The 17,749-nt window shown below is 37.3% G+C and overlaps 2 protein-coding genes across 3 annotated transcripts in view; one reads left to right on the top strand and one right to left on the bottom strand.

Annotated features, from left to right (window-relative positions):
• The window catches only part of LOC306861073 (ninjurin-1-like), a gene marked incomplete at both ends in the record, with an annotated part of 649,099 nt that overhangs the window by 413,247 nt on the left and 218,103 nt on the right, over nucleotides 1-17,749 (bottom strand). The window lies entirely within an intron of this gene.
• Nucleotides 1-17,749, top strand: part of LOC306860202 (uncharacterized protein) — a 37,421-nt gene that overhangs the window by 9,184 nt on the left and 10,488 nt on the right. Inside the window, exon 2 of one of the 2 annotated variants that reach the window (XM_079401773.1) lies at nucleotides 12,749-12,773. The exons of the other annotated variant lie outside the window; for it this stretch is intronic. Within the exon in view, the coding sequence (XP_079257899.1) occupies nucleotides 12,768-12,773 (6 nt within the window). The 5' untranslated portion in view covers nucleotides 12,749-12,767. The remainder of the gene's footprint in view (nucleotides 1-12,748; nucleotides 12,774-17,749) is intronic. 2 annotated transcript variants of the gene reach the window in all.

Raw genomic sequence — 17,749 nt, forward strand, 5'->3', positions numbered from 1 at the left:
CTATACAAGTTTTTGCTCTCTTATAATGTAAGTCTGTGGAGGATCTGTTTATTTTAAGTGCATTTTAAAGGAAATTAGATACAAAGATACAAAATATTAACTTTAAATCTTGAAATCAATCTTGAAATAAATCATATAAGTAGACAATTTCATGGTCATGAATCAGTGCTATTTTAGTATCGCTGACATTTAAAATTAGTATTTTTTTAAATGTTTCTTTTTTGTTGTTGTTAAAGGTATTTTGTGTTTTAACGTAATTTAATTTAAAGATTTGATCATTTTGTTTGCTGTTAGGCAATTTTGTAATTTTATTATAGTTTATATATTAATATAGTTTTATTTAAATATATATATTTTAGTTTTAGTTGTATTTATTTTAGTACATTAAGTTAAATTAAATGAAAATGCTCATTTTTGCTTCGGCTGCTAGCTGAAATAAAATAAGTAATTATTTTCAGATTTTATTTTATTTAACATTAATTTTCTTTCAAGTAAATATATTTTTATGGCTTTAGTTTTATTTAACTATATATTAACCCTGCAATGGATTAATTTGTTATAGAATAATTAAGAATAGGTCTGAAGAATTTTTAGTCGTGCTGCTGTATAATTTAACTTTTTTTAAAAAGAGAAATATCAGAAAAAAAGTATTTGTAATGTCACAATTCATTCAAGGTTATGTCAGAATAATATGTAATTAATTTGGACCGTTTTATGAGCACATTTAACTAAAAACCATTCTGCCAGAAAGGTTTCCAATTAATTCCTTTGGGACCTTCTGTAAAGCATGTCTGATTTAGCAACAGTATCCAAGGAGCTGAGACTTAGCGAAGGATAAAAGTAAAAAAAAAAAAAAAAAAAAAAACTAATAGGTTTCCTCACCATTCACCCTGTCTATCATTGGTTGACAAACAGATAGCCCGCCCTCCCACACACATTACTGGCCGAGTCAGAGTTTCTGTGTCAGGCTGTTTGGGATGTTCAAACAAACAGAACAATGTTTAAAAAGAACCACAGAATCACAGTGTTCTTAAAAAAGAACCAACTTCTTATTGCTTTTCTGCATATTAACATCCAGTGTTAGTTATTTTAATATCAACAAAATTACGCACTTTACCTTTAAGTTTTATTAACTTATTGTTGAAAATCAAGGCAATTTCCTTATAGTGCATAATGATTTTCTTCCAGCTGTAAAAAAATAAATGACTGATGTTTTAATATAGCTGTGAACGGTCAATGTATTGTTTCAACATTTTCACAATCTGACTCATGTGTTCTGTCCTCCTACAGACGTTCTTCGTATTCTGCCCTTTGGCCTCTTGTCTCCTTGTTTTTGATCATTGTGTTTTCCCTCCTTCTCCTGTCCTCCTTTCTTCTGTCTTTCCCAAGCAACCTCTCTCTTCAAAAACATTTACCCATCCGTGATAGCAAGTCAACTGCTGTAGCATCATACGCACACGCACAGTCATGCGCACACATACGCTCGGTTGTTAATGTATTCAGTTTCTCATTCACCCCTCAACACACTTCTACACGCTGTCCCTCTCTGGGCGTGCTTTAAATAACCAAACCTTTGATGTCTAAGCTAATGTTCTAGATACGTACGAGGCTGAGACGATTGACTACTACATTACTGACAGAAAGGAGAGGTGTTATGCAACACTTTATTGGAGTATCAAGCGAATCCAATTGGAAGTAAAGGGAAATGAGCCTGTGATGTCTTTCACTGACCTGATTTTAGATAATCCACCTAGTTGAAACTCTGAATCGTCACCCCTAGGTCCTATATTTGGCTGCTTTGTAACCAATGTGCCTTAGGTTAGAGTATAGGAGATGATGCTAACTGCTAATCTGTTAGTGCTGTGAGTTTTTGTGTGTTGATGTGACAGCCGGCTTTGACGCCATCACAGTTTACAGTGAGAGGAAGCAGCCAAACTCTCCAGATGGGCACTTTCCAGTGACTTTGGCCTGCTGATTCACTTTCCTCTTTGGTCGCCACTTCTGACTTCCACTCAATGTGTTTTTCTTCACTGTGCTAATTTGCACATGAGCTACAGCAGTTCTGTTGAGGCGAGCATTTCATAACGTAGCAATCTTTTAACAGAACAAACATCAGAATCTGTATTACAACAAGTAAATGAGTTGTTAAGTACCCTGTGTGATAGTGTGGGACAGTTTTCAGCCCTATGGTTGATTTCAGTCTGCAGGCACAAAGAGGATAAATGACGCTGAGAGTTTTCGTAACGTGGCCACCATTATCTTCATTTCAATCATTAGCTCTCGCTTCACCAGGGAACGGATTTCACTGCTGAATATTTTACACTTGCCTTTCTGTTCTCTCTCCCCCCTTTCATTTTCCCGCTCTGGTGTTTTCGTGCAGCTTCCCTGGTCTTCGATCTCTGAAGCTGATGCCTTTAGCAGAGGACTTGTCCCTTCATTACACCCTCGCAACATATCACTTCTCTAAAAACATTCATCTGTAAAACAGAGTTTGGATTTGAAGTGCTGAAGTTGACTGCCTTTTATCTTTAATGTTACTTTTTGTTAATATAGGCCCTATTGATGAAATTCATTCATTTGTTTTTAACACTCACAAGGTTTGCCTTTTTGAGTGGCAGACAGTCTGGATAAAGTGTGCAGCTGAGGAAATGTGGTGCATGAACTGAATTTGGCAGCCTGTTTATTGTCATTAGTTTAATCCAGATATCCATTTTCTGTTCACTGTCAAGTACCATGTTGAAGGAGGCTAAAAATATGAATTTTCCAGGTAATTGCATCTTAATTTGAACCTCAGTCTTGATTGTTAAATATCCCGCATTGTTAAATATACAACAAAATAAGTCAGGTGTTACCTGAGTTTGCAGTCCCTAATCAAATTTGATGAGACAAAATGCCCACATAATAGGAATGTAAACATGCCCCCTGAGCTGGATAAAAGTAATCGATACAAATATGTGATGATTCAAATTGGTTGAGATGTGAATGAATCGCGATACAGTTGGGGGTGGAAGTTTATGTGAATTTAGTTTAGATGATGTTTTCTTTTCATCTTGCCTCTGCATAATGCATATTAAAGAAGTATTAAGAAGTGCAGCTCTGCTTTGTTTACAGCGTCAACCTGGAAAAAAGGACACTATATTGTGGTTTTTCCATAAGCGCCACCTGCTGTCAGAGAGTGAAATTGCATTCTCATTCAGCCCATCTGTATTGTGAATCAGATGTTGAGTGAATGGTTACATCCCTACCACATAAAGCAAAACGAGTTGTCGCAAAATAAGTAATAATGTTTTAAACAAGAAATACAATTTTTAGTTGAATTAACCTGCACTCCACAGAGAAAGCTGTGCTTGTTATTAAATCTGTAAAAAACAATATGAAATAAAAATGAATAATAATGGACCATGTAAAATATTGTAATGTACCTTAAAAGGTACTTAGAAGGTTCATTGTATAATCCAGCATTAGCTCGGAGATCATTTCTTTCATATATTACAAAATGAAACATGCCAAAATGAATCAGAATTAATATAGTGAAATCAAAATCAAGAATTTGAATCAATTGAGAATTTGAATCAAATCTGTATCAACACTTAGCACAAGGATATATTTATGCACATTATGCACTGGTGGTGGTTGAGGAGAGACCCCCACATGATTGTAAAGCGCTTTGGGTGTATAGCAATACACAATAAAAGCGCTATATAAATTCATTCCCATTTATTTTTAATTGTAATATTCCACATAAGCATCTCTACATCATTCCTCTTTGCATGGATACTTTTGCAGTCTAAAATTGAAGACTGTAAATGAAGTGTTCACAGAATTTAAATGAATAAAACATTCGAGGCAATAGTTTCTATGCTCTTTTTCTGAGAATTCATTTTGCTTTAAACTCTTAAAAATACAGGTTCTTTATTGACTTTGATGGTTCCATGAAGAATCTTTAATATCAATGGAAAAAGTTACTTTTGATCATTAAAATGTGCTTTTCATCAAAAAGAAAAGGTTCTTTTAAAGAACTTATCACTGAGAGGTTCATTGGGGAACTTAAAAATGTTTCTTTTATGGCACCCTTGCATAAACATGGTTTTGGAACCTTTATTTTTAAGAGTGTGGTATTTAAAAATTCTCATGATTTAAAATCTGCCATAAATAACCATACAAGAAACTGTAAGAAAATTAATCCTGGCATACAAAACAATACATTTCTAAATGTGACAACAAATTCAGCAACAATAAAACTGGCAAATGGTCAGTACAGCCTTATTAATTATGTATGTCCCAGTGCATGCCCAAGGACACATGCATACTCATTTCCCAGTTATTTTAGTACATATTTCCAGTTTTCCTGCTTGGCACATTTCCAGAAGGCCAGCAAGATTTTCATTTGAAGTTTGGTCCCATTGGAAGTCCCTTAATATTTCATACATCTATTCCAGCCACTAACTAATTACCCCAGTACAGTGTCAAGCCCTACAGTACAGAGCGGGAGATGTGTTTTAGAATGACTGAAGGGGGGATGGAGAGACACATCACTGTACTTTGAGATTTGAGCTGAGGAGCTGTTGTGACGTGCACAAGATCTGTGGTTGGCTTTAGAAAGACATAACGGACATCTCTTGTGTAAACTTTAGTGCAGTTATGTCTGATTTTTCTCTATGATGCTTCATCTTTTGAATGTTTCACATAAAACATTCAAAAGAATGTGTCTATACATCATTTCAGTTTGTATAGACACTTTTACAGTTTGCATGTCTTTTTAAGAGTTGAATTCATTTGCGTTGGTATTTTAAGTAAATATCTTGACTGAACGTAATGTAAAGTTCACATGATTTAAAATCAGTCATATATGATCATACAGGAGACTGGATCATAAAACTAATCCTGGCATACAAGACAACTAATTTCTAAATGTGCAGACAAAATTAAAAATGAAAATGGCAAATGGTCAATACAACCATATTAATTATGTACTGTATGTCCCAATGCATGCTGGAAAGAGGGTGCATGGGACGTATTACAAAGATCTGACTTTTTTTTCATGTTAGGGCTATTTGACCTTAAAAACAGGTAAATAAAAGCATAAATCAAACTCAAATGCTTTGAGACTGACAACATAAAACATGATAGAAAAGCTAGCATTGTTCCTTCTTAGTTGTTAGAAGTAAACTGAAAAAACATACCATAAAAAGCATACCATTGGTAATTTTTTCATTATTATTTAATACATTAATGCACTTGATCTATGAATCATTTTTTGCAGTGCACATGTTTTTTGTTTTTTTTACTGTAGAGACATGAAGTCAAAGCATTTAAAACTCCAAGCATTGCACTGATGCAGAGCTGTTTTTCTCTTGGTACCATCCACTTAAAGCATTTCAGGTGTTTTTTTCTCTCTTTTTCCTTCATCCTTCACTTTTAACCTTCTACTTTGTTCACTCCATCCCTCATCCCCACTGTCTTCTCTGTTTCACTCGCTTGTTCTTGCTGTTTCTCTCTCTTTTTTCCTCTGATTCTCCCAGGAGCCCAACTGACCTAATTCTCCTCCGAAGACATGGCTGCACTCGCATGGGCGCGAAATGCTGTTTCTCACACTCATATCTCCCATATCCCTCACGTTATGAAAAAACAATATTTTTTATTTCATCAGCTGCAGTAGTTTCATGCAATGTCCTCAATGTGCTTTTTAATTCACAGTAACTTTAATGTTGCGTTAGCAGCTTAAAAGTTTGTTGAGTTTACTTCCTCAGTGGACCCATTACTCTTTTGAAGACCCTTCTGATAGGAAGGTCTGATTAATGAAGATTAAAGCAGTGGTTCTAATTTGGTGGGCCACTCGTAAATAAAATGGGTCTGTTCTGATTGGATAGCAAAATGAATAGGCTTATTAACAATTGTTATTGTTGTTTGTTATTGTTATTGACACCAAATCCATGTGTCCACTGTCCAGTCAAACTGCACACCTGGAGTTCTCAAACTTTTTTTTTAACCCATTACATAAAATATATTAGCTACTTAAAGTACCTGAGATTTCAAGTTCAATAATTACATGTTCGCATATTAATGATTCTCTGAGGTTGATTAATGGTCATATGACACATGTTTCTTTTTTTTGGAAAATTATTTAAAGCCTACAAATGGCTGCACGTATAAGAAATATTATTTGTAATTGTTTTAAATCAAATTATAAAAATGAAGATATAAATATGTAAATGTTTTAAATTACAATTACATTTTAAACATCCATTGCTAGATTTCTACATTTCTCAGTAGAAAGGTTTTTTAAATCACCTTTTCAATAGTTAAGCCATTTTATTTGAGAAGTATCAATGTGGAACTGTAAAACAGTGGTACATTGTGTTATTTTTACTGACAATACTTCCGCAATAAAGACGTTTTCTCTGAAGGTTTTGAATCAGAACAAGCGATGTCTGATTCGGGACATAATGACTCTTTTGAATCTCTCCTTTTCAATGAATCGGTTGAATCTTTTTGTCGAACGTAGCGGTTCCAGCATGGGTGACTCACTTCCTCCAATCTGCTCAGAGACAAACAGAAGGCAATTTGCGCGCTTAAACAGGGGCCTGTTTCATAAAACAGGTTTACCAAATAAGCCAGGTTTATTTAAGTTAGTCTGACGTATTGTCAGTTGATTTGGTTAAAAATAAGTCAGACTAACTGAAACAAGCCTGGCTTATTTGGTAAAATAGCTTTATGAAACAGGCTCCAGGTTGTCCTCTCTGTTATTCCAGTAAAACCTGACTAGCTCACTTACGCTGTCTCAGGACAGTGAATCACCATGGTCATACCTTGTTAGTTGTGCGAGATAAACAGAAGTAAGTGGAAAAAGTATTAAAATGTTTACCTCCCAGTCTGAAAATGAAGCTATACTTTCCACATCGAAGACAACATAAATTAACAAATATGTAATCATGCAGGTGAGATGACAACAAGTGGCCGGAAAACTAGCTCTCCATTAATATGACAAACTGCAGCCCAAAATACATGTTAGAGGCTTTTAGTGGGAGAGTCAATGTGCAATATGATAGATGTGCTTGTTTGTTGTGCCTTATATTATGCATAAAGATATTAAATACTATAAAATGTTAGACTGCGGTCAAATAAGGCCAGGTTATCACTTTATCCCATCAACAAACTGTAGTGTACTTTAAGTGGCTATATATATGACTTAATGTCTCTTTTTTAGTCCCATGGGCATAGTAACATTAATATGCATGATGACTTGTGGTAGACTGGTAAGTCTAAAACCAGGATCCTAAAGTGGAATGAGTTGAGTATGGGTGAGTGTAAAAGCGCATGTGCAGATGTGTCACTTCCATAGGAAACAAGCCTGAGGCTCATGGTATTGCAGAGGCTCAGTTTACAGCTGGATTTTGAGATCATTCTAACTGTACGATGTCATATGTCTGGCATATATAGTACTTGACCTGCAAACTACTTTGTGGGTGTTTTAAAGTATTTCTCCATTTCTTTTCGTTTAATTTAACATTTTTTGTGATTGTGACAAACAATGAATGACATAACAGTTTTTTAATTGGCTGTGTGCATAACAGATGCTCTTCATTTCTCTTGCCAAATTTGGCTTGTATAACAATGTTCAAAACAAAGCCTTTGTCCATTGCTGATTTAAATCTGAAAATTGTATCATCCCAGGTTGTGTCCTTTATTCACTCTTCTCTTCATGTGTGTTCTTTCCACTTTCACATTTGAAAACAGAGGCTGAACTGGAAGAGGGGGAGCTGGGTAAATGAACAATAGTGTAAAGGATCAAAGCTTCATGAGAATAGAGAGATATAGTGTGGAGACCAAACGTTTAGAGTACAATCATCAATTGGGGTTTGAGGGGAAAAGAATACACCACAGCTTCTGTAATGGTTCATTTTACATGAAAATAATAAAGTAGTAGAGAGTGGAGTAGCGGAGGCATTTTTCAAACAGAATCTTGAACAGTCTGCAATGTTAGTTAGCATCACAGCTGGTGAAAGCAAGCGCCAGAAGGATGTGTGTGTGTGCTTGTGTGTGTGTGTGTGTGTGAGAGAGAGAGTTGTAATGCATGTGAATGTCTATAGGTGAGGGTTGTGCATAATTTTACTTGCACATGTACAATTATCAATCAACCTAAACATTATGAAGCATAGAAGGTTCTCAGAAACAAATCAATAATTATTACACCATAAATTCTTCCTTTCCACCACTGAATTATCAGCAGACAGGCCCATTTATTTAAAGGAATATTTCCTCCTAAAATAATAATTTATTCTTATGCCATTCGAGATGTGGATGAGTTTGTTTCTTCATTGGACAGATTTGGAGAAATTTAGCATTGCATCACTTTCTCATCAATGGATCCTCTGCAGTGAATGGGTGCCGTCAGAATGAGAGTTCAAATAGCTGATAAAAACATCACAAAAGTGATTCACATGACTCCAGTCCATCAATTAACATTTTGTGAAGTGAAAAGCTGCATGAAACAAATTCAACATCAAGGCATTTTAGCTTTCTGGCCAAAATACTAATCCATAATCTTTAGTAACGTTTCCTCCAGTGAAATAGTCCATCTCCTATTGTCCTCTCACATCAAAATCTACTGACATATTTGTTTAGAGCATTTTGGACTGTTTTCGCTTGTAAACCGTAAATGACCTGTGCATATTTCTCTCCTAATTAAGACAAGATGACTGTTTCACTGGAAAATTATGGATAGTTTAATGTTAAAAGTGTCATAATGATGAATTTGTTTCTTACAAGATTACTTGTGAATTATTGTGATGTTTGAACTCTCACTCAGACGGCACCCATTCACTGCAGTGGATCCATTGGTGAGCAAGTGATGTGATGCTAAATTTCTCCGGATCTAAAAATTTGAATGCAGTATTTATATGAATTTAGTTAATCAGATTATGTTCCCTGACATGCATTTTTCTTCGATCTTAGCAATTCAAGGTAGAAGTACCACCTTTCTGTTTTTACGGGTCTGCAAGCTGTTCCTTGCTGTAGGGCAGCACATGCGGCTTTGCATAACGTTAGAAATGTGTAGGTGAGGTTTATTTTTAAAGGAATGATCCAGGTTTAACAAGTTCAGTTTTATCAACCGCATTTGTGGCATACTGTCGATTACCACAGACAATTTTTATTCGTCCCTCAGCTTGTAAAATGGTTCTAAATTATTTTCAGTGGTGATTGACAGTATGTTACCAATGTTTCCGATAGAGCTTAACTTACACTGAACCAGAAACCTTCATTTAACAAGGTGCCTGATCGAATCAATCTGACCTTTACAGTTTGTGCGACACATTTCAGTGAGATTTGTTTTGTGAACCTGTTGGAATGTAATGCAAGGCTGTTATTGCCTAAAACAACTATATTAGACCTGACAGCAAACCCACAACCCATAAGTAAGCATTGTCACTCGTGTCACATTTGAAATGGGCATTTACATAGACGCAAAATATGGCCCATTAAAAATGAATATTTTGGGTAAAAGCAGTTTAAGCGCTTTCAACACAATGGCAGGCTGTCAAACAGGACAGAAAAAAAATTCAGTTTGTTACTGCAGTTAGAAATGGTGTTATAGTAATATTTTGTTTTTCAGTCATTTTCAATTTTTTTCTAAATATTTCTATATACTTTTAATTTATCTTTATTTCAATTTAAGTTTTTTTTTATTTAATTGTAGTACTTCAACTTCGTATGTAACATTTTATTATACAACATAACATTTTATTTCATTTAGCTGCTAAAGCCACATTTGGAATTATTTAGTTTAAATTTAATTTTAGGTTTTTCATCTAAAATTTAGATTCTATTATTTAAATTACATTTAATAATGTTTAATACTTTAAATTTGCACAATGAATTTAACAATTCCCATTGATGATTACTTAAAAAAACTGTTTTCGCCTTACCGTAGTGAAAAATAAATACACTAAAATGTATTTGTATGTGTAAATATATGTATTTGGGAATATTGCAAGCATACTTCAGGTACATTTTAAATATCTTACATTTAAAGACTGATATTATTCAAAGATCATACAAACCTCAGTGACATTAAAACACATTTTAAGTTTAATATTAAGAAACATGCATTGTGCACAAGTAGTACTCCAAATAAAGTTTAGTAATAATTTTATATCAGTTAAGTCTCAAGCGACATGTCAGTAAATAAGTTAATAGATTTGAACTTTATTTAGTATGAAATAAATGTAACCCTAGTACTTTTTACTTGGGTACCCTGACTTAATATGATAAGATAGCAGTATTGATTTACCTACAGTATTGAGCAATCCTGTTGGATTTGGTGGGGAATTTCAGGTTTACATCATTTGTAAGTTGCTTGTTTATATCATATTTGCAAGTAATGAAAAAAGATCCAAGCTATTATAGAAGCATAGATAACTTGCTCAAATGACTTATGTTTCAGAAATATGCCTTGTCAGATCTTCTTTTTACTGTCAGTGGTGAAGAATGACAGATTCCCACGAACTAATAAAATGTTGAACACAACTGCCATTAAAAACAACTTCAAGTATCTTGCGATTTATGTATAAGCCACAGATGGCGATAGAGAGGCCAAAGTCATTGCCGTTACTTCACACTTTACAAAAAAGTGCATTACTATAAACTGTTTTTTGCTTGGGACAAAAATGAAATCTCAAGATACCACTGTTTTTTTGTGTAGGGAAGCTTAACATAGTGAACCTATAAGGGAAAAATAATAATAATTAAAAATGTATGATCTGACCCCATTATTACACTCGTCATGCTGCTGAAAATTTGGATATAGTGACTGTGGGTGGTTTTAATTTCTGGGTCGCACAATCCCCCTCTTACTAACATGATCATTAGACTTTCAAATCATCAGTGACCATGTGTCTGTCTGAAAGTGTGTGTGTGTGTGTGTGTGTAGGGGCGTGTTGTGTGTATGTTCACTAGAGTAAGCTCATCTCAGACCAAAACACTTGAGCAACCCAAAGGTCTGTGCATAATGGTGAATTAAAGTCACAGTAAGTGTATCTTTTTCTCATTACTGCATTTAAGCGTGAGTTACCATGCTGCCTTTCAGCAGTAATCCACTCAATGCTAATGCATAATTCATAAACAATAGCAAGCGAATGCACATTTACCCTCCCAACTCTATCACAACCTGTTTTGTTCATTTTTCTCGATCCATCAAATGAAAATCTGCCAATCCATCATCAAACAAGAATGAGGCATAATGTTTTATTCTTCTGCTATCCTTCCTGTGTTTGTGTCTCAGTTTTGGACTATAGCTGTTTGTTGCTCGTCAAATTGATTTTCGCTTCATTCAATCGCCGCTTTTATCCGCAGGTGTCTATTGACCAAAGGTTACACACACCAGCTCCTGTTTTAGCTCCACTGTCTCCCCACTGGGAGATATCGAGTATCTATAGCTGAAGAACAGCCTGTAGGGAGACAGAGGAAAGGTAATGATGCGGATGTCTTGTATGTGGCCCCGGCTGTGCGAGACCCCAGGGACCTCATTTAGATTCTGCTAGGACACAGGCATCCGTGTTAAAAAAGCAGCAGAATTGCTGAAAGAAGGGTCTCATGAAGGGCCCTTTTACCGCTGCTGCCAGCATGCTTTAAAAACTCGTTATATAGCAAACCGGAGCAATAGTCGCATCTGCTGCTGTACCGGACCGGCGAGAAGCCCGTCTTCTAGCTTTAAATGTCTTCGGTTATATATATATTCTGCTCTGTTGTTGCTTGCAGACAGTTCAGTGATGAGGGAACTATGAACTATGTGGCGATCACTGATTATAATTGGGCGGAGGATTCACTCATGCAGTGAGCAGGCAAACGGCTTAAAAAAGTAAATGCAACATTTGCATTGGCTTCTCAGATGCATAAGAGACTACAGCGAGCAGCAGGAGTCCCTCATTATATTGTGGCAAAACCACAATGAAATCAATTTGTGTCATCACAGGTAACGATTCCACTTAATATTAAAGACAATAGGAGCTGAGTGAAGACTCGGATAGGAAGACGAATGAAAGCTTTGATGGTTTCTGTCTTTCTAATGAATAAAATCTGTCCTCCCACAGTCGTGTTGTACCTGCGGTCTTTTAACACAATGAGTTCCTCTCCTCTGCCTACACGAGTCTCAAAATACCATTATGGATACTTTAACATTTCTCATGAATCATTGAACCGATTTTTACAGCACATTTGGAGTTTTCGTTTTATATTTCTTTCCCTTCCCACTTGAGTATGACAAACATGTCAGTGGCATGTGGTAGAGGTTTTTTTGATGCAGTTTTTCACTTAAAAGACATTTGGAGCAGCTTTTTTTGTAGGACAAATATTTTTTATATCTTTATATTAATTATTAAAATTATTAAATTATTTAAATAGTGTGTTCCCTATAGCTTGAATAGTCGAGCATGGTTATAACAATTCCAAGGTTATGGATTTGATTCCCGGGACCGCATGTAATAGTAAAATTGAGTCCTTATGCATACCAAATTCATTATAAAAAATAAAAGTATCAAAACCAAATTAAATATGTAAATTATGTTCCCATGTCATTCTAAATCTGTTTGACTGTTCTGCTGTGGAAAACACTGGAAAAATATGTTTTTGGTATATTCAACGAAATATAGTGCAAACCTGTTTTTTGTTTTGTTTTGTTTTTACCCCATTGTCTGTCATTTTATGGTACAGTTGAACCATTTCTCAAATTATCTTCTTTTTTTCCCCACAGACGTCAGGTTTGGAACCAAATGAGAGTGAGTAAATGACGACAAAATTTTAATTTTTGGATGAAATAGCCCTGCTTTTGAACGTGTAATCAGCCAGTCACAGTGACGTGACCACGTTTCTAACCTTCAGTCCTCACCTTCCTCCCTCCCTCCCTGCTAAACATCTGTGTATGTCACAAATGGTTCATTCTCCCAGTTCTTTTCAATATATTCTCCTCCCTGTTCGTGTTGCCTCTGTCTTCACCTACACTCACCGGCCACTTTATTAGGTACCCCTGTTCAATTGCTTGGTAACACAAATTGCTAATCAGCCAAATCACATGGCAGCAACTCAATGCATTTAGGCATCTAGATGTGGTGAAGATGACTTGCTGAAGTTCAAACCGAGCATCAGAATGGGGAAGAAAGGGGATTTAAGTGTCTTTGAACGTGGAATGTTATTGGTGCCAGACGGGCTGGTCTGAGTATTTCAAAAACTGCTGATCTACTGGGATTTTCATGCACAACCATCTCTAGGGTTTACAGAGAATGGTCCGAAAAAGAGAAAATATCCAGTGAGCAGCAGTTGTTTAGACAAAAATACCTTGTTGATGTCAGAGGTCAGAGGAGAATGGGCAGACTGGTTAGAGATGATAGAAAGGCAACAGTAACTCAAATAACCGCTCGTTACAACAAAGGTATGCATAATACCATATGCGTACTCTCCCCACTGCTCTTCTCCCTCTACACCAATGACTGCACATCTAAAGACCCCTCTGTCAAGCTCCTGAAGTTTGCAGACGACACCACACTGATTGGCCTCATCCAGGACGATGATGAGTCTGCTTACAGACAGGAGGTTAAGGAGCTGGCTGTCTGGTGCAGTCTTAACAACCTGGAGCTTAATATACTCAAAACTGTGGAGATGATCATGGACTTCAGGAGAAACCCCCCTGCTCTCCCCCCACTCACCATTATGAACAGCACTGTGACTGCAGTGGAGTCATTCAGATTCCTGGGCTCCACCATCTCTCAGGACCTGAAGTGGGATACTCACATAGACTCATTGAATCCTTCCTCTGCACTTCAGTAACTGTCTGGTTCAGCTCAGCTACCAAATCTGACCTCAGAAGACTACGGAGGGTAGTCCGGACTGCTGAGCGAATCATTGGTGCAACCCTCCCCACTCTTCGAGAACTGTACTTATCCAGAGTGAGCAAAAGGGCTGGTAAAATCACTCTGGACCCCCCGTCTGGTCGACGCTACAGAGCTCTGAGCACCAGAACGACCGGACACAGGAACAGTTGGGGGAAGTCGTGGCCTAATGGTTAGAGAGTCGGACTCGTAATCGAAAGGTTGCGGGTTCGAGTCCCCGGCCGGCAGGGATTGTAGGTGGGGGGAGTGAATGTACAGCGCTCTCTCCACCCTCAATACCACGACTCAGGTGCCCTTGAGCAAGGCACCGAACCCCCAACTGCTCCCCGGGTGCCGCAGCATGGCTGCCCACTGCTCCGGGTGTGTGTTCACGGTGTGTGTGTGTGTGTGTGTGTGTGTGCATTTGTGCATTTGGTCACCATACTTGACAATACGTCACGACTTTACTTTACTTTACTTTAGTTTCTTCCCTCAGGAAATCCATCTCATGAACACTCAACAATAAACGTGGAACACACAACTATAAAATATTGAAACAGATTGATTTAATCCAGGCCTACGCTGCCCTTCCTGTATGGAAGCTGTCCTTTTGCATCAGCTCCAGATTTCTGAGCCTCCCTCCTGAGGAGCAGACAGTTTGGATGAGCATCTTGTGTGTGAATGAGAGCCCTTCCCTCCTCCCTCTACTGATCTGTGGAGCATCCAGCTGCTCCAAGCAGCAGCCCAGCTGGACTCACTCTGCCTGGGTGGGGTTAACACTGCCCCATTTACATTCATGCCAAAATTGATTTTGGAGTCGGACCGTCATGGGTGGGTAACTTAAAAATTAATCCAAGGCTGTGTTTACACTTGGTATTAACATCTGTCTCAGGTGATCTGTTCACAAGTGGTCAGACAGAAAGAGGTCAGTGTGTTTCTGCATCTTGATAAAGCAGAAAAAAAGTCTAAGAATTAAAACTTGGGACAGCTCTTAAAGAGTCCAGTTTTTATGTAGCTTGTTGATTTTTGTTCTTGGTATTCAGCTCCAATAAATGGTTTGCAAAAAAGAGACACATGATAAATGTTTGATATCACAATCATATTTAATCACATCAGAATCGAAACTGAGAATTGAAAAGAATCAAAATTGATAAGCAGAATCGGAATCAATAAAATTCAAACGATACCCAACCCTAGTCATCCGTACGATTCATGAACTATATTCCAAGTCTTCTGAAGTCATATGATGATTTTGTGTGAGGAACAGACTGAAATTTAAGTCTTCACCAACAAATATCCATCCCAGTTCTTTAAGGCATGCTCATGAGAGAAATTGCAATGTCCAATTCGTGAACTAATCATTCGAGTCAGATATTTTGAGGGAATCATTTGATTCAGTTCACAAAACGATTCAGAATGAATTTAGATTTTTGTCGTGAACGATTCATCCATTGTGAACAATTAAATTATTATTATTTTTTTTTAAATACTTTGATCTTGTAATTTTTTATTAAAATATTATATCTTCCGGTGAAATGTTAGACCTCGTGACATATGTCTGGACTTCTCCAATCATTTCGTCCATATAAACCCCGCCCCTTTCTTACAGTACACCCTTTCTTAAGCTTGCATTCAGATCTGCCTCTATCCAATCAGCAACCAAGTTGAGTTGAACTGAGTCCCTGAGTTCATTTCTTTTCAATAATTAATTTTACTTGGATGTATGTCACAGTACGGAAGAAAAATCGCTATCTGTCACAAGTGTAAATTATGTTCTGTTTACATTTCCCATACAATGCTCTGTGATACAGTACCCCAACATGACATGTAATTGTAACAAAGAAGCTGAACTGAAGGCAGAATATTTGCTTTACTAATTCGGATGAGTCTTTTCTCAATATTTTCACTACATCTGAGGCTGGAGCCGGGGCTCTGGCAAATATTGCGCCTATAGCGGTGCCAAAATCCTGTTTCAGAACACCAAATGCATAATAAACCCAGCAGGATGATAATGATTATGGTGTTTGTCTGTGAGAGGTGGACATGAACGCAGAACTGCACGCTATAATTTAGCACCAGATTAAGCAAGGGGAAGAAGGGAGGACATCAAACTTCTACGCTCCATGCTGTGACTTTTGAACTTGTTGCTGTGCTGGATTGTAAGGTGGTGTGTGTGCTTGCTTGCATGTGTGTGTGTGGGTTTGGTTTCAGATGTGTTTGGAGAACAGCACAGCTCCTCTCATCCATCCTGCGGGATTGGATCTGGTGTTTAATGTGGGTGTCTCTAGAGATGAAGATTCATTGCTTTAATAAGAGCAGTACAGACAGGAAAGAGAAGAGCGCAGCTTTACAGAAAAGCGTTTTGGGAAAGGCTGATGGTTGAGGGTCTCATGGTCTTTAATGATGGAGGGAAGCATCTGTTGCAAGCTAGTCTTTGTAGAAGGCACCCCCTCGAGCCCTTTGTCGCTGCCTCGTCTTTGTCATCGTATCTTTCTTGAACTCTGTCTCCGGTGGACGCGTTGCCTTCTGCGAGCTGGGAGAATATTCGAATGCTAATTTTGGACCCAAAGATGGGTGTGTATGCAAGGCGTGGGCGTGTGCAAAAATAGCCATTATGAATATGCATGGACCCAATTAAAACGACATACATTTTTGTCAGAACCGATCTGAGAAATCACACGCTCTCAGAGAGTAATCTTTCATCCCAACGCATTCCATAATGGAACATTAGTCTTCTCAACAAGATTGACTTTTTCCGCACCGCAGAGAGAAGGATGTGTGGTTCAGTACGTGTTTACGCTGCACCTGAGTCCTGTAACACAGGGCACATACTCGTATTGAGTGCAACTAATGAGCGAGAGCTGTCAGATGTGATCTGTCGTTCCAGTGCAAGGTTCCCATCAAAACGTGCGCATCGCTACCCTAATGTCACCTTCTGTATTTGCATCCATCTCCTGAGGGAATCCACGCTCGTTGTGAATATATCTTGTCAGCATGTTCATACCATACGGAAAGAGTGATAAAAAGTGCCAGTAGGAGGGAAGTAGCAGCTCTGGCTCAAAACATATAACTTCCTCTGCATTACAGATGGGCCACAGTCGTCAGATAGTCATCCTCCAATGACTAGTCTTATTTATTTATATCTTTTCTTTTAAAAAGCTACACTGTGTGACTTTTGGCCCTCTAGTGGTTGAGGCATAAGACTACAAAACACTTGCTGAGGATAATTGTTTTGGGCATAAAATGAATTTCGGCTGTGCTATTCTGCGTGGATGAATTTGATGGATTAAGGCACACCCCTGTGTAAATAGTTACAGATGATCGCCTTATCAGTCACTAACAACATCGAAACCCTCCCATTTAATAAAATTGCATAAGGTCTTATTAAGGTAAGTTGCTGCCAATGCTGTCATTGTTCTGACTTTGTTAAAATTTGTAGTTTTAAAATAATATAACAAAAGTTTTGAAATGCTAATGTTAAACAGACTGCTATTTATATCAGATAATGGTGGAAACTATTTGTAAACAAACAGCCCAAACTAGTAACTGGTTTAGACGTTCAGTTGTTGTGGCTTTAAGCTATTTCCACTTAATAGAATAGTAGCCTTCTTTCTTTTATTTACAGATAGGGATGTAGCGATGCACCCCGAGCCTGTTGAAAATTGATAAAAATGTGTGACGATTCCAGAGGGTTGAAATGTTAAACTAGCTGCGATACAGTTTGGGGTGGGAGTTTATATGAAAGTTTGTTTCTGACTGTCTTCAGAAAGGTTTTGATGGCATTTTCCTTCGATCTTGTCTCTGTATAATGCTTACTGAAGTAGTGTTTAGTGCAAGGAAACACTATATTGCCACTGTTCCATATGCGCCACCTGCTGGAAGAGATTGAA

This window comes from Barbus barbus, assembly GCF_936440315.1.
Source record: "Barbus barbus genome assembly, chromosome: 41".
In the NCBI taxonomy this organism is placed as follows: Eukaryota; Metazoa; Chordata; class Actinopteri; order Cypriniformes; family Cyprinidae; genus Barbus; species Barbus barbus.